Source organism: Myotis yumanensis, unplaced genomic scaffold (genome assembly GCF_028538775.1).
Source record: "Myotis yumanensis isolate MYYU_CA2020_CCGP unplaced genomic scaffold, mMyoYum1.0.hap1 SCAF_15, whole genome shotgun sequence".
Taxonomy (NCBI): Eukaryota; Metazoa; Chordata; class Mammalia; order Chiroptera; family Vespertilionidae; genus Myotis; species Myotis yumanensis.
The window spans coordinates 43,564,678-43,590,877 of record NW_027223766.1 but is presented as its reverse complement, the minus strand read 5'-3'; the positions used below and the strand labels follow the sequence as shown (position 1 = coordinate 43,590,877).

Below are 26,200 nucleotides of genomic sequence, written 5' to 3'. Positions count from 1 at the left end.
CAGATACAGCCCCCCCCCCCCCCCCCCGCAAGCTGGTCTGTGACTCTCAGCCCTGCTCTCCCGCCTTCGCCCTCCGTGACCCGCGCTCTCCCGTGATGCTGACCACAGGGCGGGGGTTAGTCCTGGGCTGGCGGTGTTATTAAAAACAGGTGTAGGAATTGCTCCGCGCAGTGAGTCCACTGCCCAGTAAGGCAGTGGTTCTCACCTTCTGGCCCTTTTAATACAGTTCCTCATGTTGTGACCCAACCATAAAATTATTTTCGTTGCTACTTCATCACTGTAATGTTGCTACTGTTATGAATCGTCATGTAAATATCTGATATGCAGGATGGTCTTAGGCGACCCCTGTGAAAGGGTCGTTCGACCGCCAAAGGGGTCGAGACCCACAGGTTGAGAACCGCTGCAGTAAGGGCTCCTCGTGCTCGTAAAGCTAGCCGGGCCCTGAGGGGTCAGCTCATCGCTGTCGCTAGCCGGGGCCACACCGACGTCATTCCAGAGAGACGGGATTGTCTTTTATTTGTTGTTACGTTTTAAAGACCTCCAGCGAGAGCTCGGCCTCCTCGGGAAAGCGCTCTGGTGACGCAGTGTCCCCTCGGCCGCCTCGAGCTGCTGCGTGTGTGACAGGTGCATGTTGCAGGGCCCCTGCGACGATTTCCGCCCCCACCCCCCTCCTTGGACACAGGGACACAGGGCCCGTGACAAGGCCGTGGAGAGTGCAAGGGGTGGGGGTGGGGGACAGGGTGCTGTTGGGGAGGCTGCACGCTCTGATGCCTGGACTCGAACGCACCGACCCAGGCGGGCTCTGTGAGCGAAGCCAGGGCTGATCAGTGGTCCTGAGCTCAGCCCCTCGCTGTGACGGGGGAGTAACCATGGTTACTTTGCGTGTGGTGGGGCTTGGAGATAATCATGTGCAACGTGCCGCCTCCGTCGTAAGTGCTCCATAGATGCTATTCTTGGGGACGGAGGGAAAAACGATGCCTGGGGAGGCAGAGGGGACACGTGGAATCGAGAAGCTCCTGAGAACAGACGTGTCTGCGTGGGCACACATCAGGGCAGATCCCCCCGGGAGTCTCCCACTCACAGCAGGCGGCTCCGGGGAAATCCCACGGCTGCCTGGGTGGGGAGCGGTGCTGGTCCCAGGGCCACGGCAACCTGGGTACTTCCAGCTGCCTGGCCACGGTGTCGGTCCCCAGGTTGTGGAGGGCGTGGGCACGCGTCCCTGTGTTCTGTGGGGGGCGACCCACGTTGCCTGGCTGGATGAGAGGCAACCTGTCCCTGGGTTGTTGGTTTCCATAGCAACACAGGGACGAGCAGCTAAGCAACCAGGCAGTTAGGTTAAAAAAAAAAAAAAAAAAAAGCATGACTTGGGAACCTAGAAATTCATTTGTGTAGCAAGGACTCACCGATCATCAGCCATGCACCAGGCACATGGAATACGTTGGTGAGCGTAAGAGACAGACTCCTGCTCTTGAGGGGCTCAGGTTGTGGCAGGCAGGGGCGAACAGACAGACAATGAACAGTCACCACCATAAATACATAAATGATACAGAACGTTAGGAGCCACGGTACGGAGAGAAAGAGGTGATGGGGCCAAGAGCGGCGGGTAGGGGATGGCGTGGGCTGCAGCATTATATAAAGTGGTCAGTAGGCCTCCTGAGAAGGGAGAATTTGAGCAAAGACGTAGAGACGTTTCAGGAATTAGCCTGGCGGAGAGCACAGCACGTGCCAAGGCCCTGAGGCAGGAGTGTGCCTACAGAACAGGGAGGAGGCCGTGAGGCTGGAGGGGAGTGAGAGACGGAGGGAGGAGGGGCCTTCAGGGCAGAGAGGTTGTGGAGATCAGACCACGTGGGGTCATTTGACTTGGGCTTTTCTGCTGAATGACCAGCGAGAAGGCCACAGCCATATTCCAGCGAGAGATGATGCTGGTGGCAGCGGAGGTGGAGACGAGACCAGGGAAAATTCTGTCCCACAAAGAGTTGCAAGTGGATCCGTAGCAGGAATCAGATGCGTATGCAGATGACCGACTCATTGTACAAGAACCTAAGAGTTGCACTGAAAAAGAAGTAGAGATTCTGAGGAAGGAGCACATCTGGCTGAGAAATCGCTTAATTGTCAAATGTTAGAGATGGGCTTCGAGGGATGGAGAGTCCACCGGGAGCAGGAGTTGGGAGGGCGGGAGGGCAGGGCTTGCAGCCTGGGCGAAGCAGGAAGGTGGAAAAGGTAGGGGCTGAGCCAGGCCTTTCTCCACCCTGACTCTCCAACCCCAGCCCACGGTGCACAGGGGACCCTGAGCGGGCAGAGACCCTGGGGCAAAGCAGTGGGAAGCCGGGCAGCATTTCAGGGGGGAGGTTTGGACCCGAAACAAGGCCGTGGCTCTGGTTCTGGGAGGAAGGGAGAGGGTGGGTGGGATGCTGGGGAGACCGGTTACAGGTGACTGTTGAGTGGCTGGCTGTCAGCCACTGGAGGAGTTGGAGACGCCCTGAGGCCCAGGCTGGGCCGGGGAGCATGAGGTGCTGCTAACAGAAGAAGTTTGGTGTCGGAGGGTGGGCGGGGGGAGGAAAGGGAGAAGAGGGAGGCGAAGGGGGCCTCTGAACACACTGAGAGGGCCAGGTCTCAGGGGCGGGGGTCAGGCAGGGGCGGGAATGCTGGCCAAGGTGCAGTGGCCATGCTCAGCTTTCTGTTGATTTGCACCCATTAGTTTATTGGGGAGCGGGGGTCGGGGTGGGGCTCACAGAACCAGCGGGAAGAGGAGGATTAGGCTTGGAGAGGGGACAGGAACCAAGTGAAACCAAATGGCTGGCCCTGCGGCCATGGGCAGGCCTGGCACGCGCTGGATGGAGTCACTGGAGCCGTCAGACTGGAAGTGGCATGTGCCACCACTGCTCCTGGCAAAGGATGCCCTTGGAACTGCCCCGTGCTCCAGACTCGGGGGGGGGGGGGGAGGTGGGATGGGGGTCTGGAGGCAGGGTGGGGGGTAAGGTCTCGCCTTTCAGCTTTCACGGCAGATGCGTGGGGGGGGGGGGGGGGGTGGGAGTGGGGGGGGGGCTCTGCTGCACAGGGAAGGGTCCCCAGCAGAGCAGGGGCCACCTGCTGGGAGCCTAAGGAGACAGAGTCCCTGTTAGGGTGCCAGGGGGGCTGCAGCCAAGTCCCACACACCGGGGGCATGTCACCGGAAACGCATTGTCTCAGGTTCTGGCGTCAGGAGTCTGAGGTCCAGGTGTGGGCAGGGCTGCCGCTTCCCTCCCCTCTGTGGGCTGGGCGGGCCCAGCTGCTCGCTGCCCGCCGGGCTTCTGGGAACTGCAGGCGTTTGGCCCTGGTGTGTAGCCGGCTGGCTGCTCCCGGCGTCTCCACATCATCTCCCCTCTGTGTGTGTGTCTCTACACCCGAATTTCCCATTCGTATGAGGACACCTGTCCTGTTGGCTCAGGGCTCACGTGAGCGACCTAGTTTGTCTCTTGATTACCTCTGCGAAGCCCCTGTTTCCAACGGAGTTCCACTCGGAGGTCGTGGGGGTCAGGGCCCCCACGTGTCTTTGGGGGACACGATTCAGCCCCTCCGTCCCTACGGCCGCACGCGCATCGCTTTGGCTTGAACTTCGCTTAGTGTCTCTTCCTTTCCAGCACAAAATGGTTTTCAAACGGCGTTTATTGAATGGTCAATATTCAGATATGGGAATGAAATAAATCGGCGTTGCTGCTTCAGTCACGCATATAGATCAGTTCTCGGGCTTCAGCGCCTCTCCGCCCGCTCTGTGGATGGGTGGTGGGTCCGAGGCTCTGCCTGCGCCTGTCCCCCGCCGTGGCATACACGCTTGTCTCATTATTAACTTTATTATCTGGTGCAGCAACCCGTCAGGAGAGGGAGGCTGTTCTCGCTGCTGCTGGACAGAGAGCACATGCCCAGCACGTGGGCCGGGTGAAGGGCCAAATACCCATTTGCAGCAAAGACCTGTCCCCGGCCCCCCAGGAAGGGGTGCCCTATTCCAGTGATGGCGAACCTTTTGAGCTCGGTGTGTCAGCATTTTGAAAAACCCTAACTTAACTCTGGTGCAGTGTCACATATAGAAATTTTTTGATCTTTTCAACCATAGTAAAACAAAGACATATTTTTGATATTTATTCTATATATTTAAATGCCATTTAACAAAGAAAAATCAACCAAAAAAATGAGTTCGCGTGTCACCTCTGACACGCATGTCATAGGTTCGCCATCACTGCCCTAGTCAGACCTTTGCCCCAAACACACTGCCCCGCGGTTTGCAAAGGGACGTGACCGCACGTGTGTTGCTAGGCCTGCTGCCTGGCCCTTCCGCTCAGCCTGCTCGGGAGCCATTTCTGTCTTGCCACCTGTGCCTGTGCCATCGACTTTGTGCATGTTGCTCGGAAGGAGCCATGAAGGGGAGGAGGCCGCGGGGCCCTCTTTCCACAGTCAGTTTATGTTCTGTCACCTGCTCTTCCCCAGCACCTTCCTCCGAGGCCAGCGGGCCGGGAAGCAAGTGCCCGCCATCTGTCGCCTCTTCCCAGGGCTGGACGACGGAGGTTTGGAAATGAACCCAGCAGACTCCCCGATCCAACAAACCTCCACTCAGCAGAAGGAAGGGGAAGAGGACCCCAGGGGAGCAAGTCCCTCTCCAGGGTCCCTTGGAGGCGGCCGTTGTCCAGATGTCAGAGCAGCCCCCACCCGCCTGCGCGGGAGCCGCGGGGCTGAGCTGCGGGAGCCGCCAGGAATCTATTTTTATTTGGTGCTGTCTTGACTCTCCCTGCTTTGGGTGGAGAAGGAGTCTGGATTCCGCAGACGCCTCAGTGAACACAAACAGGAGCGGGCAGTGCCAGGGCTGTCACTCCTCCTCCGTGGTTTGGACGGGGCTTCCTGGTGGAGACCGTGGAAGGCTGGGGCCTGGGAGGCCAGGAGCAGGTGGTTTGCTTTACAGAGAGGCCCACGGGTGGCCAGGGAGGGGAGCGCCGTGCCCGGGGACAGATGTCTGCCCTGCCAACGCTGACTTCCCAGCAGCAGCTGAGGACTTGGGTGTGTGTGTGTGTCCCTACTTGTGTCCTGAAGACCTCCAGGCCAAAGCGAGAAGGTGGCCATGGCGTACCCAGGCTGGAAGGATGCCCGAACCTTCCCGAGGGCAGAGCCAACTAGCCCTGGCATTCCTGGTTGGGCGTGGGTGTGTGGCAGGAGCCTGGGGGGCACTGCTAGGAGACGCCGCCCTCAAGTGCCACCAGGTCATTCCTCTGGCGACACCTTCGGCCGCCTGCTCAGGGCTGCCCTCCCTGGAGGGCGCCGCACGGAGCTCGAGGTGCGGAAGGGGCTCTCTTGCTGCTGAGCTCTCTGGTTCCCTGTGGCTCGGTGACTGACCTCTCTCTCCACATGATGTCTCCTGTCCCCGTCAGCACCTCTTTCTTCCTCTCCCCTGTCCCTCAGCAGTGTCTTGGCCTCCCGAAATGACCGCATGTCAGCATTCCTGCGCTTCTGAGGATGAACGGGCTGGGGTGCTCATGAGAGGAAGCTTGGGATCCACCAGGGCCTCCTGGTCCTCTCCGTGGGCCCACCTTCTTCTGTCTCTTGTCGCAAGACTGCCCCGTCGGTGCAAACAGTTCTGCACTGTGATCTGACTTCTCCATAGCGCGTCCCTCCCTTTCTCAAACGGACTCTCTCCCCCTTTCTGGGCTCGCAGCCCCACCTGACGTCCTTCGGAAACCCAGTGAGCGCTGTGAAAACAAGGTCCCTGTGGGGGCCGGGCATGGACAGTCTCCCCAGCGCTGGACAAGGGAGGGGTTTGCTACGATTCCCAGCCTGGCCCTGGCCAAGGGGGCCGAGCCTGGCCTGGGCGCTCAGTCGCAGCGGCTCTCCTGGTGGGTGCCGCCCTGAGTCTTTGCTTCTCTGTGCCATCTGCCCTCTTCCCCTTCCCCTGCCCAAGGCTCGTAGCTCTTTGCTGCCACGATTCCTCTTCCTTCTCACATCAGGCCACTGCTGACGTGGCATGCTTGCACCCCTTAGCTGTCCCCTCCCACCTGCAGCTCTGAGCCGTGGGACTTCAGTTCTCTCCCGACTGCATGCCGCTCTCCACGTCTCCCGGAGAGCGGGGCTCTGGGCGGCCAGCACGTCCTCCTCTGGGCAGAGCTTTCTGCCTGGCCGTCTCAGTGGTCACTGCCCAGCCTGTGGCCCAGGTGGGATGTTTCTGGTAGGAAGTGATGGGCCAGAAACGCAGAACTTGAACTCAGCCATGATTTGCTGAACGTTTATTACACCACCTAATATCGATAGTGAATGACTCAGAAAGATAGAAGGCAAATGTCATTAGATTCTGACGGGTGAGTTTTGGAAAAGACATGGATTGTGTCCTCGGCCCCCATTCCCACCCCAAAGTGAAGTCATGCCACCATTTGCCTCCCCAATCCCAGCCCAGACTCCGGAGTCTCGATCAGAGCTGGCCACCGAGGGCCTTGCAGCCGCCCTCCTCGTCCTAGCAGCATCTTTCTCTTTCGACATGGATACAGACTCTCCCTGAGTTTATTTCGGGCTGCGAAGTTCCTCTTTCTCTCCTGGGCTTCCTCCCATGTCCAAGTTCTACCTGGGCTTCCGAGACCAGCTCAACCTGTACTCCTGCTGCGGCGAAGCGCTACAAACCTGCTGCCTTAAACCCGCAGAAATCTCCCTCCGTTCTAGACGACAGAGTGGACATTAGGGGTCGGCGGGGTTGGCCCCTCCAAAGGCTCTAAGGGAGGCTCATCCCTCCCGCTCCAGTTCTGATGGCTGCAGGCATCCTGCGGCTTGTGCCTTCATGACTCATCTCATGTGGCTTTCTCCTCTGTTTCCTCTTCTGTCTCTTATAAGGACACTCATCGATGAGTTTAGGAGTCACTCAGATAACCCAGGATACTAGCTATCTCAAGACCCCTAACTCAGTTACATCTGGAAAGCCCCCTTTTCCAAATAAAGTCATATTATAGGTTCTGGGGATTCAGCAGTGGACATATCTCCACGGGGGGGGGGCAACATTTAATTCACTATAATCCCCAATTCCCTCGAAGGCGGCCCCCAGCCAGAAGTGACCTCTCTCCCCTGTGGGCTTCCATGCCCTTACTCCAGTCACATAAGCATCCTTGTGCTTCTACGGTGCAGTGCCGATCTGTTGGGACTCGTAGTAGGAGTGTGGGTTACAGAGTTAGCAGTTCTGGGTTCAGATCCCAGCTCTGCCACTTGCCAGCTGGATGAACTCCCCTGCCAGGGCCAGGAGGCAGCGAGGGGCCACTCTCCGGGGCCTGTGACTGCAGGCTGAGCTTTCTTACATATTGTACCATAGGTGCCCTTCTTGCCTTTGCCCCGGTTTTTAAATCTGCAAGGAAGGGACCCTTCTCCCGATAGAGAAACTGTCTGGATTAAGTGAGTGGCACAGCTAAACGACTCGGCACGCCGCCTGGCACGTAGCGAGGGCTCCGTAGAAGAAGCCGCGGTTTCTCTGGCCAGACGGTAAGCTCCCAAAGAGCTGGTCTTCAATTCTCATTCCTTTTTAGATTCCTAATAACTCCACGCGATCAGTGATGCTTGAGCGAATGAATGAACCCGTGCTCAGCCGGAGGCATGGGGTAACCGGGTGAGTGGTCTATAACCAGGCAGATCACGCCAGCTGCGCGTCCCTGGACCAAGAGTCCTTGGGCTGATTCATTTCCTTGTTCGTGTCTGGTGCTTGGAGGGTTTAGGTGAGGTGCTTTGGAGGGAAGGAGGGGAGCCCAAACCTCAGCACATTTCTGAGGTTGGTTTTCAAATTAGAACCATGAAGGAAAGGGCTCCCAAAGCGGGGTGCGCGGGCGCTGGAGGATTAGCGCGCGTCTGGAGAGCAGCAGCTCAAATGCACAAAGTGGCTTCGGTCCATGCAGGCCGGTCCCCCGGGAACAGCTGGGCTCCCTCTCGGTTCCGCACTTGCCAGCGCCCGGGGAGGAGTTGCTTTCCTAGAGCTCGGAGGCGATCTCGCCTCCGCCTGGAGCGCCATGAACCTCCCAGCAGCAGCTGGCCCCGGCGGGGGGACCCCGAAGCATGGATATTGGATGTTGGAACTGATGTTCCTCTTCGACATGGTGGTTGGGACTCATTAACTCGCAGTGAGGACCAGCACGGGAGGAGGAGTTCCCGCCTTTCTAGCAACAAGGAATGTTTCCTTGGACAGGCCACTCGCCCTGTAACTGATTTTCTCTGCTGGCACAGGACAGCCTGCTGTGGGGGACCCCGAGGCTGGTGAGAAGGGGGATGGATTCAAGAATTCCTGGATGGGAAGGCTCTTCCCTTCGTTTACCACAATTGCTAAAACACAAGGTTTAATAGCCCGGGAAGGTCTATATTTGCGTGGAGACTGTTTATGTGTGGAATTTAACTTTATTTTTGCTTCAAGCTGACCACCAGAGCCAGACGATTGACGACTGTAACAATTCTAAATTCCCCACACCGTCCGGTTAGGTTCAGCTCTGAGATCGTGGCCCTCAAAGCTCAAAAAAGTGTGTGTTTATCTAGCAACCTCACTAAAGCACTCGTTTCCGCCGGTGCCAGACACATGGATCAGGTTTGCAGTCGGCTGCCCAGTTCAAGGGCTGCCTCTCGAACCAGCCACAGGGCTTAAGGGAAGCGGTCTGGAAGGCTGTTGGGAAAGTTGGTTTTGGTAACGGCCACATCGATGTGCAGACGGTCACTATGGAACTGGCAAGCACCGAGCCGCTGTCGGTGGGGCTGAGCTGTGCGCTTGGAAGCGGGAAGCACAGAGCGGGGTTCTCGGCTTCAGGCATTTGGCTCACTGTTTCCATCCACTGAGTCATGTCCACTGTTGCACCTGCTTCTTTTGGAGCAAAGCGTGCACATTATCACCATGACTCTTCAAAAGCACTAAATTGTACTAATCTACGAGATCTGTTTCTTTCCCTTTCTTTCCCTGCCATGAAATAGGATCTCCAGGAGTGTGTGTGTGTAAGGGGGTGGGATGGGGGTTGAAAAGCACCTTCTGAGTCATTGCCTGAGAAGTTTTTTATTGTGTGTTTTTTCAAGCGATTCAAGGTAGCGAAAGCAGTACAGGGCAGACATTTAGACCGAAAACAACCAGGTGGTAAAGGCTTCTGCTTCACTCTGCCACAGGACAGGTAACTACCAGTCATTTCTGACGCTGTTAGCAAGTTGGAGAGTGGGGTTGGGGAGACTTTTCCAATAGAGGTGGTGGTACACACACACAAAAGAACCGCGGCCTGTAAGAGAGAAACTTCAGCACCAGTAATGACCTCACAGCTACCATTTGGATCTTGTGTATATAAGCAAGAAGATCCTGATGTAAATATAGAGACATGGTTCTGCACTCCCCTAGTATTAGCTTGTCATGAGCCATGAAATGGTGCTCTTTTGAGCTCCCGGGTGCCCAAGAAACGAGAAAAAAGCTGTAGAGCAGCGGCAGAGGAGTCTAGGCCAGGGGTTGGCTAACTCCAGCCCGAGGACCGGCCATCTGCTTGTGGAAATAAGGTTTCACAGGCACACAGCCACGCTCATTCGTTTCCGTATTGTCTGTGGCTGCGTCCATGCTGCAACCGCCGAGTGGAGCAGTTGCGACACTGTATGGCCAGCGCACCCAAAACATCATCTCTCTGGGTCTCTAAAGGAAAAGTGAGCAGACCCCTGGTCTAGACAAATAGTCAGATGAGTCAAATGTTGGCTAAAAGTCCCCGACTCACGATGCCAAAAGAAGGCCTGGGTTGGCTTTGGTTGTTGTCAGGCACTGTGTGATTTTAAAACATCTTTGCAAGCCGGCACAACTAATATTCTCATTCACCTTATTTTGTGGCAGCAATATGGAGAGTAAAATTAGACCTGAATATAGTTTATATGTTACCTGGACTTCTAGAGCATTGCTCCATTGCATGTGTATGTATGTGTGTGTATATATATATGTGTATATATATATATACATACATATATATACACACACACACGCAAGTCAATGTCATTTCTCAAAACTTTAAAAAAGATGCAAATGTTGATCTTTAAAGTATTGGTATTATGCTCGTGTCTCTGTGCAAAATTCTACAATTCTCAAAATCAAGTGCTGTAGCTATAATTTCAGTCCTACTTCAGGTAGAACTCTTTAGTCTAATAGTTTTCCCCATCTTTGAACCAGTTTTAAGAGTCACCAGAAGTCTGTAGGTTAAGACACCAGACACATTTCCGAGCCGAGCCTCCCAGTGCCAACATGCTGGACCAATTCAGTAAAACATGCCATAAAATTACGACTGTTTTATTTGAATTAACAGGGCACTTTCCATAATGGCAGGAGTTCAGCAGCCAGGCCTGTGCTCTGGGTTATTATGCACATGTTGGCGATAGATTTGAGTCTTGCCTTTGTGGCCAGGTTTGGTTGGTCTGGTCAGGAGTGCAGCGTCTGACCAAGAACACAGATCAAAGACCTGCAGCCATGAAAGCCGGTCTCCATAGGGCTGCGTGAACCAAGCTGACAAAGGCAAGACAAGGGGCTGGAACCTCGCTGTCCTGACATGTCAGAGGTGACCTGAAGGTTCTGAAATGTCTGGAAGGATAGGGCTTCTTCTTTGATGTTGGTTACAATGAAGGCTAACGCTTTTCTCCTCGTTTAAATGTTAGGTAGATTCATAAGTAACTGATGATGGACGCTACCTGTGTATGTGATCTTAGTTGATTTGTGATTAGTTGCAACAGAAAAGCCCTCCAGGGGTCCTCTTGAGACTCAGATGGACCCCCTGGCTGTGTGCTTTGTCTAGGGTTTAAATGGCTGGGACCCCGTTCTGTAACTGTTCCTTTTACCCGGGCGAATTTATAAAGCTTGAAATAATGATGTAGGGGAGAAACGCCGTGTTAGTGCGAATATCACCAGGAATTTAAATATGATTTTTTTTGAGACGTGTTAAGAGTTACAACATATAAACCCACATGATAAATTATAACAGCTAAGCCAAATGAAGGCATAGAATATGAAGTTTTTCCTTCTGTTTCAATTCACGTGTAATAGGATCTTAATAGCCGAGGGAAACGTCACCGTTCTGTATTGTTATTTAAAAAACTGGTCCTAGTTCTTAGGTGTTTTTTTTTTTTTTTCCTTGCTTAAGAAGCCGGCAAGGTCTTTAGTTTTGGTCTGTCCCATCTCAGAATGCCACTTGTAAATTCGAACTTAGAGGCACCCTTCATGTTTAAAGGAGGGGCACAGTAGGGCTGGTTTTCAGAAAAGATGACTCCTTGTTCTTATTTAGGAACAGAAAGGTGAGACCTTTATGGGGTGTCTAAGAAAAGATTTCAAAAAGTGACTGCTCTCAAACCTGTGTTCCCGGAGTCAGGCTGCGGGGAAAGCGTCTCTTTAAAGCAAAGCAGCTGGCACTCCCGGACGCTGGGAGCAGCGGCCAGATCGCGGGCACGTTTCTGCGTGGCAGTTCTGCTCGGGCAGCCAGGCTCTCATCAAGGTCCAGGCGGTCAGAGGCTCGCGAGGGAGAAGCCCCGGGGGTGGGGGGCACTTCAGGTTACATTCCATGCGAACATTAGACTGTCAGAGCGCAGGGGGCCCGCGTGTCCAGGGGATGGAGGTGGGCAGAGAACTGGAACGCACGCGAGCACATGTCAGCGATAAATAGCTGCTGACACAAATGGAACATGTGCAGCTTTTTAAGAAGGTGGGATCGAGTAACAGGCCCACAGCCATCGCTCTCGGCACTTCAGACCTCTTTCTTCTCTCCACTTTGGCTCTTTGTTGAGTCACTTCCATCAGGCAAAGTTCCACAGGATAAACCGTTTGAATCTGGTTGTATTTTATCCAGCGTCTGTTTCCCTGCGGAGATAACAATCACACAGAGATCGTTCGAGCTCTTCGCGAAGTCTTAGTAATTTCTCCTCTATCTGGGCCACATTCCCCCTTTTTATACTAGGGGGTCACCCTCTAAACCAGTGGTTCTCAACCTTGGCTGCACATTAGAATCGCCTGGGAATCTTTTTAAAATCCTGATTTCTGGGCCTCATCCTCTGGAAATTCTGTTTCTTTGTTATGGGGTGGGGCCACAACATTAGTAACAAAGAAACAGAATTTCCAGAGGATGAGGCCCAGAAATCAGGATTTTAAAAAGATTCCCAGGTGATTATTTTTTAAAAAATAATATATTTTATTGATTTTTTTACAGAGAGGAAGGGAGAGGGAGAGCTAGAAACATAGATGAGAGAGAAACATCGATCAGCTGCCTCCTGCACACCTCCCACTGGGGATGCGCCCGCAACCAAGGTACATGCCCTTGACCAGAATCGAACCTGGGACCTTTCAGTCCGCAGGCCGATGCTCTATCCACTGAACCAAACCGGTTACGGCACCCCAGGTGATTCTACTGTGCAGCCAAGGTTGAGAACCACTGCTCTAAACAGAAGAGGAAAACGCCAGCGGAGGAAAGGCCCTGGGCACTGCATGCCCCTCGTGATGTGGTCAGCACTGCCCAAGGGAAAGGGCAGTCTCTCCGCCCGCAGGGGCTGCCACGCTGGGCACGGAGACCAGCCCGGGTCGGCCGGGAGGTTAACACATTGCATTCCCTCATCTCCAGAGCTTTCTCCCCGGAGCCCTGTCTCCTTTTATGTTGAGCCTAACGCACATGACTACACAGAAAGGCAGCCTTTCAGAGTGGCTTCTAAAGGCCACTGATCCTATGCACGGGGCTTTGTGAAATGAAAAAGAGTTGGAAATAAGTGAGCTTCCCTTCCTACCAAACCTCTAACCATACAGGTCACCGCCCTAATGCACACCTTGCCACGAACGCCAGTTCTTAATTCTTGCACTGAACGCCCTTAGCCGATCAGATGGCTCACGTGGGAAACAGAGCACAGAATTCACGGGGCCACGTTTTCTCAGTTGTGCGGACGAGGCATTAATGGTTTGTGCTTCAAAGGCTTGGTCCTAACAGGATGGTGGAGGGACCTGTGAGGACACCACGACCCCTGTCTAGGAACCCATAGGTCACCCTAAACCAGTGATGGCGAACCTCTGACACGCGAACTCATTTTTTTGGTTGATTTTTCTTTGTTAAATGGCATTTAAATATATAAAATAAATATCAAAAATATAAGTCTTTGTTTTACTATGGTTGCAAAGATCAAAAAAATTTCTATATGTGACACGGCACCAGAGTTAATGCTGACACGCCGAGCTCAAAAGGTTCGCCGTCACTGCCCTGAACCCTAGCAAAGCTGGAGACTGTTGAGGATGGAGGGGAGGACACAGGGGAGTGTTTCCTTTGTTCTGGACATTGCTTCTGTGGTCTGCATGACTAAAGCGAGGGATTCTCAGTGGAAGTAGGGAACTGCCTGGAAGGATGAGGCATGTCAAAGGGCCCAGGATGAATGAGGGGAGTAGGGGAAGAAGCTACTTGTGTTCAGGTGTCCGGGGAGAACGTTACTCTTGGCCTCACAGTGCACAGGCCGCCTTCCCCAGGGACGATGTTCCTTAGCAGCCTGGCCTCTGCCTTTCACTGTCCCTCAAAGGCCCTCCGAGCACCGGGGCGGCTGCTAGGAGCCCTTCCCTGTTCCTCTCCTCCCCTTTTCCAATTTTTTTAAAAAAATATATCTTATTGATTTTTTACAGAGAGGAAGGGAGAGGAATAGAGAGTTAGAAACATCGATGCGAGAGAAACATCGATCAGCTGCCTCCTGCACGCCCCCCACTGGGAATGTGCCCGCAACCAAGGTACATGCCCTTGACCAGAATGGAACCTGGGACCCTTCAGTCCGCAGGCTGACGCTCTATCCACTGAGCCAAACCGGCCAGGGCCCCTTTTCCAATTTAAGGAAAGTCACAGAGGAAATCTGCCATATCACCCAAATCAAGAGAACAGGGTCAGAGCCCGTGTTCTGTGCAAACCTGACATTCAAATAGATGAGTATTAGCACAGTTAAAACATCACCTCTGGTATTATCATTAAGTGGTTATGTTTTGAAAATAATTATGTTTTCTCTGAATTTAAGAGGATAACATTTTCTCTTATAAATGAAAGAATATAGTTTTACCGGGAATATTCCCCAAATCAATGTAAGACTGTGGCAGATGTTCCTTCTCTCGGTTTCTTGTGACCAACAACACACCCAGGAATGACAGAAAACACCTGTAAGAATAACATGAGTACAGAATGCTGAGACAACGCATGGCATTAAATAACAGCCCCGTATTCCACATGGTGGCATACATTCCACTGGTTTTGCTCTTCCTGTTTCCCATGGTAAGCTGCCTAAAACTTGTCTTAATTGCTGCAGCCAATAATATTTGTCCTCAGAACCAAGCCCTGGAGAGCTTCCAAGACATCTCCGCCCCAGCTTTTTACCATCTGGAGGCTAATTCAGGCTCTAAACCCTTTGGGTAGACATTAAGTCTCATTTTCTATCCATGCTTGCCCAGACCCATTACTGGCATGCAAAACGAGCAAAAAAAAAAATAATTTATTCTTTAATTTTCTAAGAAATTTAGTTGTCCTTGGCCATAAGAATAGTCACAGTTTCCAGATCTCAGAAGTTTAGCCTTGCCCAAATATCTTATGAAATTGGATTTTCAAGATAGATGGTTTTCTATGCTGAGAGTAGTCTGGGCTCCAGTTTGCATTACAACGGCCATGCAGATTACCAGATAAAATGTCCATACTACCCAAAGCAATCTATAGATCCAATGCACTCCCCATTAAAATACCAACGGCATATTTCACAGACCTAGAACGAACTCTCCAAAAATTCATCTGGAATAAAGAAAAAAAACAGACCCCAAATAGCTGCAGCAATCCTGAGAAAGAACAACAAAGTAGGAGGGATCTCAATATCAGATATCAAGCTGTATTACAAAGGTACTGGCACAAGAACAGACATATAGACCAATGGAATAGAATAGAGAACCCAGAAATCGACCCAAACCACTATGCTCAATTAATATTTGACAAAGGAGGCGAGAGCATACAATGGAGTCAAGACAGTCCCTTCAATAAATGGTGTTGGGAAAATTGGACAGATACAAATGAAACTAGACCACCAACTTACACCATACTCAAAAATAAACTCAAAAATGGGTAAAGAGCCCTGACCAGTTTGGCTAAGTGGATAGAGCATCAGCCTGTGGACTGAAGGGTCCTAGGTTTGATTCCGGTCAAGGGCATGTACCTTGGTTGCGGGCACATCCCCAGTAGGGAGTGTGCAGGAGGCAGCTGATCGATGTTTCTCTCTCATCGATGTTTCTAACTCTCTATCCCTCTCCCTTCCTCTGTAAAAAATCAATAAAATATATTTTAAAAAATGGATAAAGGACTTAAACGTAAGAGGGCAAACCATAAAAATCTTAGAGGAATCCACAGGCAGCAAAATCTCAGACATATGCCGAAGCATTATCTTCACCAATACAGCTCCTAGGGCAATGGAAACTAAAGAGAAAATAAACAAATGGACTACATCAAAACAAAAAGCTTCTGCACAGCAAAAGAAACCATCAACAAAACAACAAGAAAGCCACTGCATGGGAGAACATATTTGCCGAAGTTATCTCCGATAAGGGTTTAATCTCCAACATTTACAGGGAACTCATACAACTTAACAAAAGGAAGATAAACAACCCAATCCAAAAATGGGCAACGGACCTAAATAGATACTTTTCGAAAGACAATATACAGAAGGCCAAGAGACATATGAAAACATGCTCAAAGTCACTAATTATCCGAGAGATGCAAATCAAAACGACAATGAGGTACCATCTCACACCTGTCAGAATGGCTATCATCAACAAATGACAAATGCTGGTGAGGATGTGGAGAAAATGGGACCCTTTTGCACTGCTGGTGGGAATGCAGACTGTGGTGCAGCCACTGTGGAGAACAGTATGGAGTTTCCTCAAAATTAAAAATGGAACTCCCATTTGATCCAGTGATCCCACTTCTAGGAATATATTCCAAGAAACTAGAAGCACCAATCAGAAAGGATATATGCACCCCTATGTTCATAGCAGTACAATTTACAATAGCTAAGATTTAGAAACAGCCTAAGTGCCCATCAGCAGATGAATGGATTAAAAACTGTGGTACATCTACGCAATGGAATACTATGCTGCTGTAAAAAGGAAGGAACTCCTACCATTTGCAACAGCATGGATGGACCTGGAGAGCATTATGCTAAGCGAAATAAATCAGTCAGAGAAAGATAAATATCACATAATCACACTCATTTGTGGAATATAATAACATAAACTGATGAACAAAAATAGATCCAGAGACAGAGAAGCATCAATCAGACTGTCAAACCTCAGAGGGAAGGTAGGGGTAAGGGGAAGAGATCACCTAAAGGATGTGTATGCATGCATATAAGCATAACCAATGGACACAGACACCAGGGGGGTGAGGGTATTAGCGGGGGTGTGGGGGCAAGGACACATATGTAATACCTTAATAATAAAAAAAAAATCATTAAGCATCATTGGATTGTCATTTGGAACCAACGGATAATCCTATAAATCGGTGATCCTCTGTCAAAGTCCTGTTCTCTGCAAGGATGTTGGCAATGATGCCCAGCAATGAAGGGTTAAAGCTGGGGGTCCAGACCCAGGAAAGGGATGTCACCAATCTGATGGCATTAGGTCCAAAGCTAGATCTCCCCACCGTGGTCTTTTCTAGGTGATCCTAGAGGTGTCCACGGTTAGATCTCAATCTCCTGACTGAGATCTAACCTAGGGGTCCCCAAGGGTGAGACAGGTCTGCTATAGTATGAAAAGGCATGGAGTAGCTACAAGGAGCCAGCGGATTTAACTTGACTTTGGCTGGAACTGAAAGTCCCCAATGTTTCAGAACCCTCGGACAGATACCTAAATCACAAAGTCAAAAGTCACTGAGCCTTGTGTAGGGTGTTAAATTGAAAAATGTTTCCTTTAGGAGCTCAGGAAACGGTTGTCTCTTCTATAATTTTCCAGTTTTCTATGCCTCATGTACAATGCCAACAATCCTACATAAAAGTAATAGCATTTCATATAGCTTACCTCAGACATTTACTCACCCAAAAAAATATATAAACATGGCGAGAAAAGCTGCACCAAGGAATTCCTTATAAAATACGATGCCTATAACAGGAATAGAAGACAACATTTTAGGATAAGAATATTTACAATAGCTACACATTGTTTTTCAAATTATGTCAATAGAGGAGGCCCCCTTTAGCCTCGGTTTCGCTTTTGTGGTTTCTGTTACCCAGGGTCAAGAATATTAAGTGAAAAATTCCAGAAGTTAACAATTCCTAAGTTTTAAGTTGCAGGCTGTCCTGAGTTGCATGACGAAATCCCACACCCCTGGGACAGGAGGCCTCCCTCTGTCCAGCATATCCATGCTGTATATACTGAGTCAGCAGCCGTCTTGGTTGTCAGGTTAACTATGTGCCAGTGTAGAGCCTGGGTTCAAGTCACCCTTAATAATGGCGCCAAAGCACAAGAGTAAGTGATGCTGGCAATTTGAACATGCCAAAGAGAACCCAGAAAATGTATTAATTACTTTTAAAAATTGCCCACTGGCAGTCACATTGCTTGCCATGAAGTAAAAAAGAAGAGCCAATTAGGAAACCGATAATCCCCTACCTACCTCCAAAATACAGACATTTTACAATAGGAAATGAAATCTCAATATGACACAGCGGTGAATTTATCCAATAAGCCAAAGAACAAGGGGGAATCGGTACCAAACGTAGGAGTGATATACCTGGATCTACTGTATTTGGGTCAGAACCAAGTTTAAATGTCATATTTAAAAAAAAACACTATTGTGTCTGACACATTAAAAAACTGTCCATAAAAATAAAAGAATGCAATAGTAGAAAAATAGAGGCCAGAACAGCAAAAGCAGTAGTTTCTGTTCTCATTTGTCTGGCCTTCCCGGAACACTGGGTTCTGTTTTGGGCCCCACTCTCTGATCCAGGTGGTGAAGGCCAGAGACGGACGAGTGAATGGCCTGGGGTGTTTGGCCTAAAGACAAGACACAAGAGGACCCTTCCACTGCTCTGCTCACCAGCAGGGCTGGCAAGGAGAAGACTCCAGAAATCGGAATTAAGGTGAGTGTCTTGAATTCACAGGGAGGCTAGTTTCTGTCCAATATAAGGAAACACTTTCTAATAATTAGAGCTCTCGAAATAATTAGAGTAATTTAAAACGGGACTGAGCTGTCTCGGGAGGCGGACGGCCTGGGGAGCACTCGCACACAGTTGAAGAGCGTGTCCTAGAGGGGTTATGGAGGAAACCTAGACACTGTGTGAGGCTGGGAGGACATGGGTTATGCAGATCCTAATAACCGAAGGATTCCTTGCTTTTCTCATATGCGCGTTGTGGGGGTAGAACACCTAAGTACAGAAAGCCAAAACTCACCTGCAATAATGGCACTGGTTGTGAAGAAAATATGGTTAATGGGCACCACCGTCGCTGTACTGTAGAGATTCGTGGCTTGATTCAGGAACCTAGAGCAGAAGGCACTTCCTGAAGCTCTGGCCTTAAGAGATGCTCAGCAATAAGTTAACAATAACATCAAGAAATGCATGTTCTTCAGCTACAACTACAAAGGGAAAGGAAGTGCAGTAGAAGGGCATTTCCAATCAGCAGCCATAGCTTATATGCATCTGATGTATGAGATCAGATGTCAGGTTTTATGGTCTGTTTAAACCAACAACAGTAACAATGAAAAGCAATTAATCATATTCTGAGGCCACAGAAGTTTGAGTTGGAAGCAATTCAAGCTGCTGGACCGGTATCACACTGCGGCTGATTCATTACGATAGACCCCAGAATCTGTTAAATATCATATCGAGGGAATAGTAGAGCTATGCATTGACATGCCACGTGCCAAGAAAGAAGATGGAGAAGTAAAAGGAATGTTTAATGTTTCAAAAACAATGCTTGGGGCTCCAGCTGCAGAGCACATGTGGAAACTCAGCTTCTCACGTTGGCGACCAACCGAATTCAGGTTCCCGCACTGTGCTGTGCTGCCCCGTCCGGGACTAGAACAGTGATGGTGAGCGAACCTTTTGAGCTCGGCGTGTCAGCATTTTGAAAAACCCTAACTTTGGTGCCGTGTCACATATACAAATGTTTTGAGCTTTGCAACCATAGTAAAACAAAGACTTATATTTTTGATATTTATTTTATATATTTAAATGCCATTTAACAAAGAAAAAGCAACCAAAAAAAATGAGTTCGCGTGTCACCTCTGACACGCGTGTCATAGGTTCGCCATCATTAGACTAGAACCTTCTCTAGAGCAGTGCATTGCACTGACATCACCTGGGTGCTTTCAAAAAGCATGAATGCTTAGGTCCTATTCTTGAGCAATTGGGAAAAAAAATAATTTTTGTGGGCAGAGCCCAGGTGTGCCTGTGCCTGTATATACATGCATGCATGTGTGTATACATATACGCACATATGTATGTGTAATTAAGCCTCCTCAGGTCATTTTAATGGGCAGCCAGGGCTGAAAGCCACAGTTCTACAGTTCTATTGTGTTCACCCAGCTCCAGTGTGAAAGATGTAGAGACGGAAACAAGGGTGATAAGAACGCACTTTACCTTTGACTGTATCTACCTTTTACATTCATAAAGCATAGTTCAAAGATAATGATGCTAATCGTTACATTCTAAAAGGTAGTAGAGCAGCCCTGATTAATTCAGAAGAAGAGAAGAGACAAAACAGCAAGACTCAAGTATTAGAAACACACTCAGTCTTATAAGGAAATGACTAATGAAACAATGACAAAACATTGGTTTCTCCGGTAATTGTCCACACTCCTAGTTACAGGGCCTATAGCCAACCCATGACAATGAGACTGGACTTCTAGGACTAAGAAAGAAACCAATCTCTTCCTGAGTTTGGGCTCTGACTTCCTCGCTGGCACTGGGATGGTGGCTTTGCATAGCACTTAGGGGGTAAACAGAAAACTTTCTGGTTGACCCGAGAGCCTCGCAGGCAAAGGCATCCTCCCCATGTGACATGGAGGGGAAGCCGTCGGAGCAGAGGGGCTGGGGGGAGGCGGGGAGAGCAGAAATTAAAAATGTTCCATGTCACCACTATTAGGCCCCAGGAGAAACATAAAACAATCATTCCACAGTCCCCTGGGTACGAAGCAAATTCTGGCCAAAGATACAAAGTTCTGAGGAAAGGATTCCCCTCCCGGCCAAACGTCTGGTTTTGTCCATCTCTGGGCAATTAATGAGCATGAGCTAAGAAGTGAAGGTGAAAGGTTCATGTATTTCCTATACTTAGAAAAGAAATCTGGATGTGGACCTGCCCCTTTGATTTATTGCTAATGACAACCTGTGTACGATGGATATTAATTACAAGCAGAAAAGCATCAGGAAAGTATCAGAGTGCACTTAGCTGGATTATGGCTGCACTTTAGAGCTCACAAGATGTGAAGGCAATGCTCAGTAAAAACTCCTTATTGGATGTGAAGGCTATTGCAAGGCATGTTAGCTGAGGATAAGCTGTAGACCCTTCACCCTTCTCAGTCAGTTGCATCTAATTTTAATGATCATCTGAAGCCAAGAAAGACGGATGCTCAGAGAAGCCCAGGAATGCTGAAAGACTGGTGAGGACAGGGGAGCTAACTTACTTGACTTGGAAAACACAAGATGCTATCATGATGATCAACATTATATAGAAGATGGGATACGTTAGCTGCATTGTATCCGTCACAGAAAAAGCGATCATGCCTGAGACAGCTTTCACTGAAATAACAGTCAATGAGGCTGAAAAACAAAACAAAGAGCACAAATAAAATACATACCTGAGACAGAATGACAAATATCTCCAGTGTACATGGCATAGTGGTAAATGCCCCCCTGATGCCTTAAGCATGAAGATTCTAGCTAAGCAGTAGCCCTGGTGTTTACGCTGGGCTGGATTTCAGATTGGCTTCTATCAGCTACAGATCTGCTGTGTGACTGTGCTTTTTATCTTTGGAGCAAGATGCTTATTTTCCAGCCGTAACTGTTGAAAGGATGCTATAGGGGTTATAATTACTAAGAGATGGGAAAGGAGAAAACAATGAAGGGAGGAGATAAGAAAAGTTGGATTGTCCACGTAACGTTAATGGGAAAATAACTATGAAGCTATACTGAAAAAAATGTAAGGCCAAATAGATGAGAAGACTGAAAACTGAAAAGCAACTCACTCTGTGAGTTTACTAAGAGTTGTACTTGGTCTATGCGTGAACCCTTTGTTAATAAATGCCTACAAGTTTCATTAAAATATTTTTTGAAGATGACACTAACAGGAAGCAGGACCTGAGTATTCGTTTCTCAGAGTCAACCATAAGTCTAAGATTTACACAAGCATGTCAACACACTTTCTACGCTAAAGAGGAACCTGTCCCTCACGGGAACACGTCTTTCTTAGTTTCCAAATAGCAATGAAGAAAAAGTGACTTGACAAGGTTCTATCAACGTGAAAGCAACGACGCATTTTCTGGAAACATCATGTTTCTGTAGGAAGAAGACAGGGCTTCCCTTTTACCCAGGTCTCTTGAAATTATGTTACCTATGATTCCATAAATTAGCTGAAACCTACAGAAAAATAAAAAAGTTTTACATGTAATCAAATATAATTATAAGTCAAAGGCAATGGGAAGGAGAAATACTGTTTTTGTTGCTGTTGATATCTGGTCATAATATATCTGAACTTTACTCCTTTTAGCTTCTGAAAAGAATATATATATATATATATATATATATATATATATATATATATATATGATGTGTTTAAATAGCAGGTGAAGTGTTTCAACTAGGAAAAGCCTTCCAGAATCTCCTTTTCCAAAAACTGAAAGTACTTTAACTTGAAGGGTACTAGGGCTCACTTCCAAATTAGGCATTTTCTTTCTGTTATAAGTCACACTTAACAGAGGAGACCGGTAATAAATTCTAAAAGCAAACCCCCAATCCGAACAAAGAGGCCCTTACAACTGAGCACCTCTTCATTTCAAAACGTCTTTTGACCTGACCTTCTACATATTTTCTACAGAGTACGACAACACTCATATCTCAGCAAATCTAGGGAATGTCAAGTATCTCTCGAGATGTGTGTTACTTGATGGTTTAAGTTTGTAAAGTTGGCTCTTGAGGGACCTTGATTTCCTCCTAAACACGTTGCTTGTAATTAGAGCACAGTGTGATTATGGTCCTGTAGTCGGAACAGCTTGGATTCCCAAAGGGATCACTGATGGAGAAACAGCTGAACACACTGTTCCATGAGCCGCAGAACCTCGGACTGCCAAGGCCCTTAAAGGTCACTGACTTTTAAAAAATCATCTAATTCAACCACCACCTGACGTTAAATTATACTTAAACACAAAATACAAACAAAACTGGAATTCTTTACTAAACAGCTAAACCAACTATGAGTTGCTCGAGTTGATCATTGCATTTTCAAAGCATGCACAATCACCAACTGATTAATCACTATTTATTATAACTCTGAAAGTTATTTCTAGACTGGTATCAAGTTCTTCTAAGATTATTTTTTTTTGGTGGGGGGAGGGTGGTTGATGAGGACAGATGGAAATACAAAATTGTAATGCAGTCTCATTCTAATATTGTATGCACAAAAATAGAAAGTACTTATGTGTACACAGAAAAAAAGATTAGAAGAATCTACGTACTCTAGGTAGTGGGATTATTAATGAATTTTAAACTAATTTTTAAAAACTATACAAATATACACGTTCATTTAAGAAAATCTGGAAAATGCAGAAAAGTCTGGAAAGAAAAATGAAAATCACTTGTAACCTCAACACTCAACTCCAAATCATTCTTAACATGTGGGAAATATTTTTGTAGCTATTTTTCTATCTTTACATTTGTCAATTATTTCTAAGAAAAAAAATCCTAAAGTTATCAGAGAGCAAATAAAATGACCAAAAAGTAAAAATTGCTAAATATATTTTTTAAAGAATTAAATATATATCAATTTTAGTAATAGACATCTAGTTTGCATAATTGAGACTCAGTTTCTTTCTATAAATCAGAGTTGAAAAGTAGAAACAATGAGAAAGGAATAGAATGCTCAAATATTTTCCTTCAAATCTTTTTGACATGGCTAGATTAGAAAATTAGAAAACAAAATATATCCTTACCTAGAAGTGCCACCAGGGTTAGTAGAATCACAATGTGCTTCATTCCTTTTCTTTTATAGAAATATAGGAGAATGCAGAAAATTAATATTTCTAAAATCTAGAAATAAAACAAAAAGAGTAAAGTATAAATTATTCTATACCAAGTCTTCAGAATGTCGCACTTCTTTGACTTTGCAAGTTATGAGAGTTGGTGAGGTGACTAGAGTCCCTAAGGACAATTACAAATATTGGAGAACAATACTTAAAACCTCAGCTGTCCAGGCCCAGAGCTCTAGCATCACCTACATGCCAATAGTGCCCAGATCTAGATCTCCAGTCCCGACCTCCCTACAACTCCAGTCTCATTTATCCAACTCTCTACTAGACATCTCCACACGCACGTTTAATAGCCATATCCCATGAGTATGGGCAACCCTTAACTCTTTTTTTAAAAAAATACATTTTATTGATTTTCCACAGAGAGGAAGGGAGAGGGACAGAGAGTCAGAAACACTGATGAAAGAGAAACATCGATCAGCTGCCTCCTGCACGCCCCCTACTGAGGACGTGCCCACAACCAAGGTACATGCCCTTGACCAGAATCGAACCCGGGACCCTTCAGTCCGCAGGCCGACACTCCATCCACTGAGCCAAACCGGCCAGGGCAACACTTAACTCTTGATTGCCTGCCTTCCCTACCTGTTCGTCCTGGTGTCCTCACCCCCTCAGCAGGTGACAACACCACACTGCTCCCTTCACCTCACTCCCTGCCACCCTCTGACCTCTGCAATGGCTTCTCACTCACCTCTGATTTTACTCTCGCCTCTCTACAATCCAGCCATTCAGCAGCCAGAGGAATTAATTAAAAGCACAATCTGGATAATATTTTATCCCTAGAGCACACATGTGACATACATATAAGGTATTTATGGTGATATGACAAGCATTCATGTGGCTCTAAGAAATAGAACGGAGCAATACCTTTGAAGTCTGTTGTATGCCCCTCCCCACTTGCACTCCTCTCTCCTATGACCTCCCCAGGAACCACTGTACTGAGCTTTGTGGTTACCACTCACTTTCCTGATAGTTTATCACATTTCTATGTATGCCTAAATGACACCCTGCTTATTTTTGCATCTGTCTGGACTTTATACAAGGGGGGTCATACTGCTTTCACTTGCTTTTTTTCACCGTGCATTATGTTTATGAGATTCATCCAGGATGCTACATGTAGTAAAAATATGTTAGATCCAGTAATTCCTATGGTTTCCTCTCACATTAAGAATAGAATCCAGCCCGGCTGGCATAGCTCAGTGGCTGCGCGTTGATCTATGAACCAGGAGGTCATGGTTCAATTCCCAGTCAGGGCACATGCCCAGGTTATGGGCTTGATCCCCAGTGGGGGTCGTGCAGGAGGCAGCCAATTGATGATCCTCTCTCATCATTGATGTTTCTCTCTCCCCGCCTTCCTCTCTGAAATCAATAGTGAGCGTTTTATCATCATCTGTCGTACTTCCTGTTCATGCACTTAGGTGTTTCCTGTCTGTCTCCCCACTGGACATCAGGTCTCTGAGGACAGGGTCCTTATCCTTATGGGATGTTTGCCACCCTGTCCCCAGTATTTAGGGAATAAGAAAATTACACCTCAAATTTTTGATGAACAACATGCCAAAAACAGACCTAACTCTAATAAACTGAAGGTTCAATAAATATTGACTAAATGTCTAAATTTTCCTACCCCAAGAAAACTCTAATGTAAGGCTGAGTTCTCAATTTTATTTTTTTTATCATTTTTTTTCTTTTTTGAGGTCCTTAAGATAATCTGAAGCAACTCCTTTTTTTTCCCCCCCAAAGAGATGATATCCATGGACTGAAATAATAAATATGAATGTTGCTGAAACCAGTTTGGCTCAGTGGATAGAGCGTCGGTCTGCGGACTGAAGGGTCCTAGGTTCGATTCCGGTCAAGGGCATGTACCTTGGTTGTGGGCACATCCCTAGTAGGGGGTGTGCAGGAGGCAGCTGATCGATGTTTCTCTCTCATCAATGTTTCTAACTGTCTATCCCTCTCACTTCCTCTCTGTAAAAAATCAATAAAATATATTTAAAAAAATAAATATGAATGTTTACTTTTCTGACATCAGACAAGTAAAAATACCAACAATTGTTTTTTTTTTCTTAAAAATTACTAGAATTAGGCACTTCAGTACTTTTAGGACTGCATTCTACTTATGGAGCTCTAAGTCAACAATCTCTCCTTTTCCATTCAAAGTTTCGCCTGTTGGTTTGTTTTCTCCTTTAATCCTCTGTGGGCACGGAAAGCAGCAAGACCAAACCTTCTTCATTTAAAAACCCTTTCATCTACAATGGAAACTTAGGTCATCCCTTAGTCTTCTTTTCCTGGTAAATCAAACCAATTATTTTAACTCTTCCTTATAAGCCTTATTTGCCAGGCCTTTGATTCAACCAAGCAGTGCTACAAAAGCGATTGGACAACTGTCTCTTTGCCTTCCCGAAGGCGGCCATCAAAACACTGGGTGTCCCAGCCTGTGTACGACTCCTCAACTGTTCACAGAAATATCGCTCTTGGCTTGCTCTCTGCTCAACCACAGGCCTCCATTTCTCACATGATACAGGGACCACAGTTCCCTCTGATGGAGAGAAGAAAGCTCTTCCGCACAGCACAGAGCATGTTAGCTAAATGGATGAGCAGGCCGATTATTAACTTTTTTTGGGGGGGTAGGGGGTGGGGGTTGAGGGTAGTTATCAGTTCATGCATGACTTTTTGTAAATCCACTTCTGAGGCTTCAGGTAAATAAAACACGAGTTCCTATTATTCATAGAATGACTGCCGTTGCCCTGGGTTCCGTCTTGTGTTACGATGTCATGGCGCTCCCAGGAATAAAATATTTAAACAGTATGAATGAATGTTAATTTTTTTCTAGCAACATTTCCCCCCCTCTGTGAGAATATCAATATTAAAGCAGCTGTGATTCCTGCAGGTTGCTGCAACCCACAAAGAGGCTGCTTTGCTGCTATCTGTGAGGTCAGAAATAATAACAGCGCGTACTGCATGCTCACCATATG

The 26,200-nt window shown here is 47.8% G+C and overlaps 1 protein-coding gene across 1 annotated transcript in view; it reads right to left on the bottom strand.

Moving 5' to 3' along the window:
* Positions 1-8,994: 8,994 nt before the first annotated feature.
* NIPAL2 (NIPA like domain containing 2) overlaps positions 8,995-26,200 on the bottom strand; it is a 61,399-nt gene continuing 44,193 nt past the window's right edge. Inside the window, exons 6-11 of the mRNA XM_070392059.1 lie at positions 23,136-23,232; positions 20,616-20,751; positions 18,383-18,471; positions 17,032-17,095; positions 14,029-14,123; positions 8,995-11,818 (exon numbers count right to left, since the gene is read on the bottom strand). Coding sequence (XP_070248160.1) covers positions 11,706-11,818; positions 14,029-14,123; positions 17,032-17,095; positions 18,383-18,471; positions 20,616-20,751; positions 23,136-23,232 — 594 coding nt within the window. The 3' untranslated portion in view covers positions 8,995-11,705. The remainder of the gene's footprint in view (positions 11,819-14,028; positions 14,124-17,031; positions 17,096-18,382; positions 18,472-20,615; positions 20,752-23,135; positions 23,233-26,200) is intronic.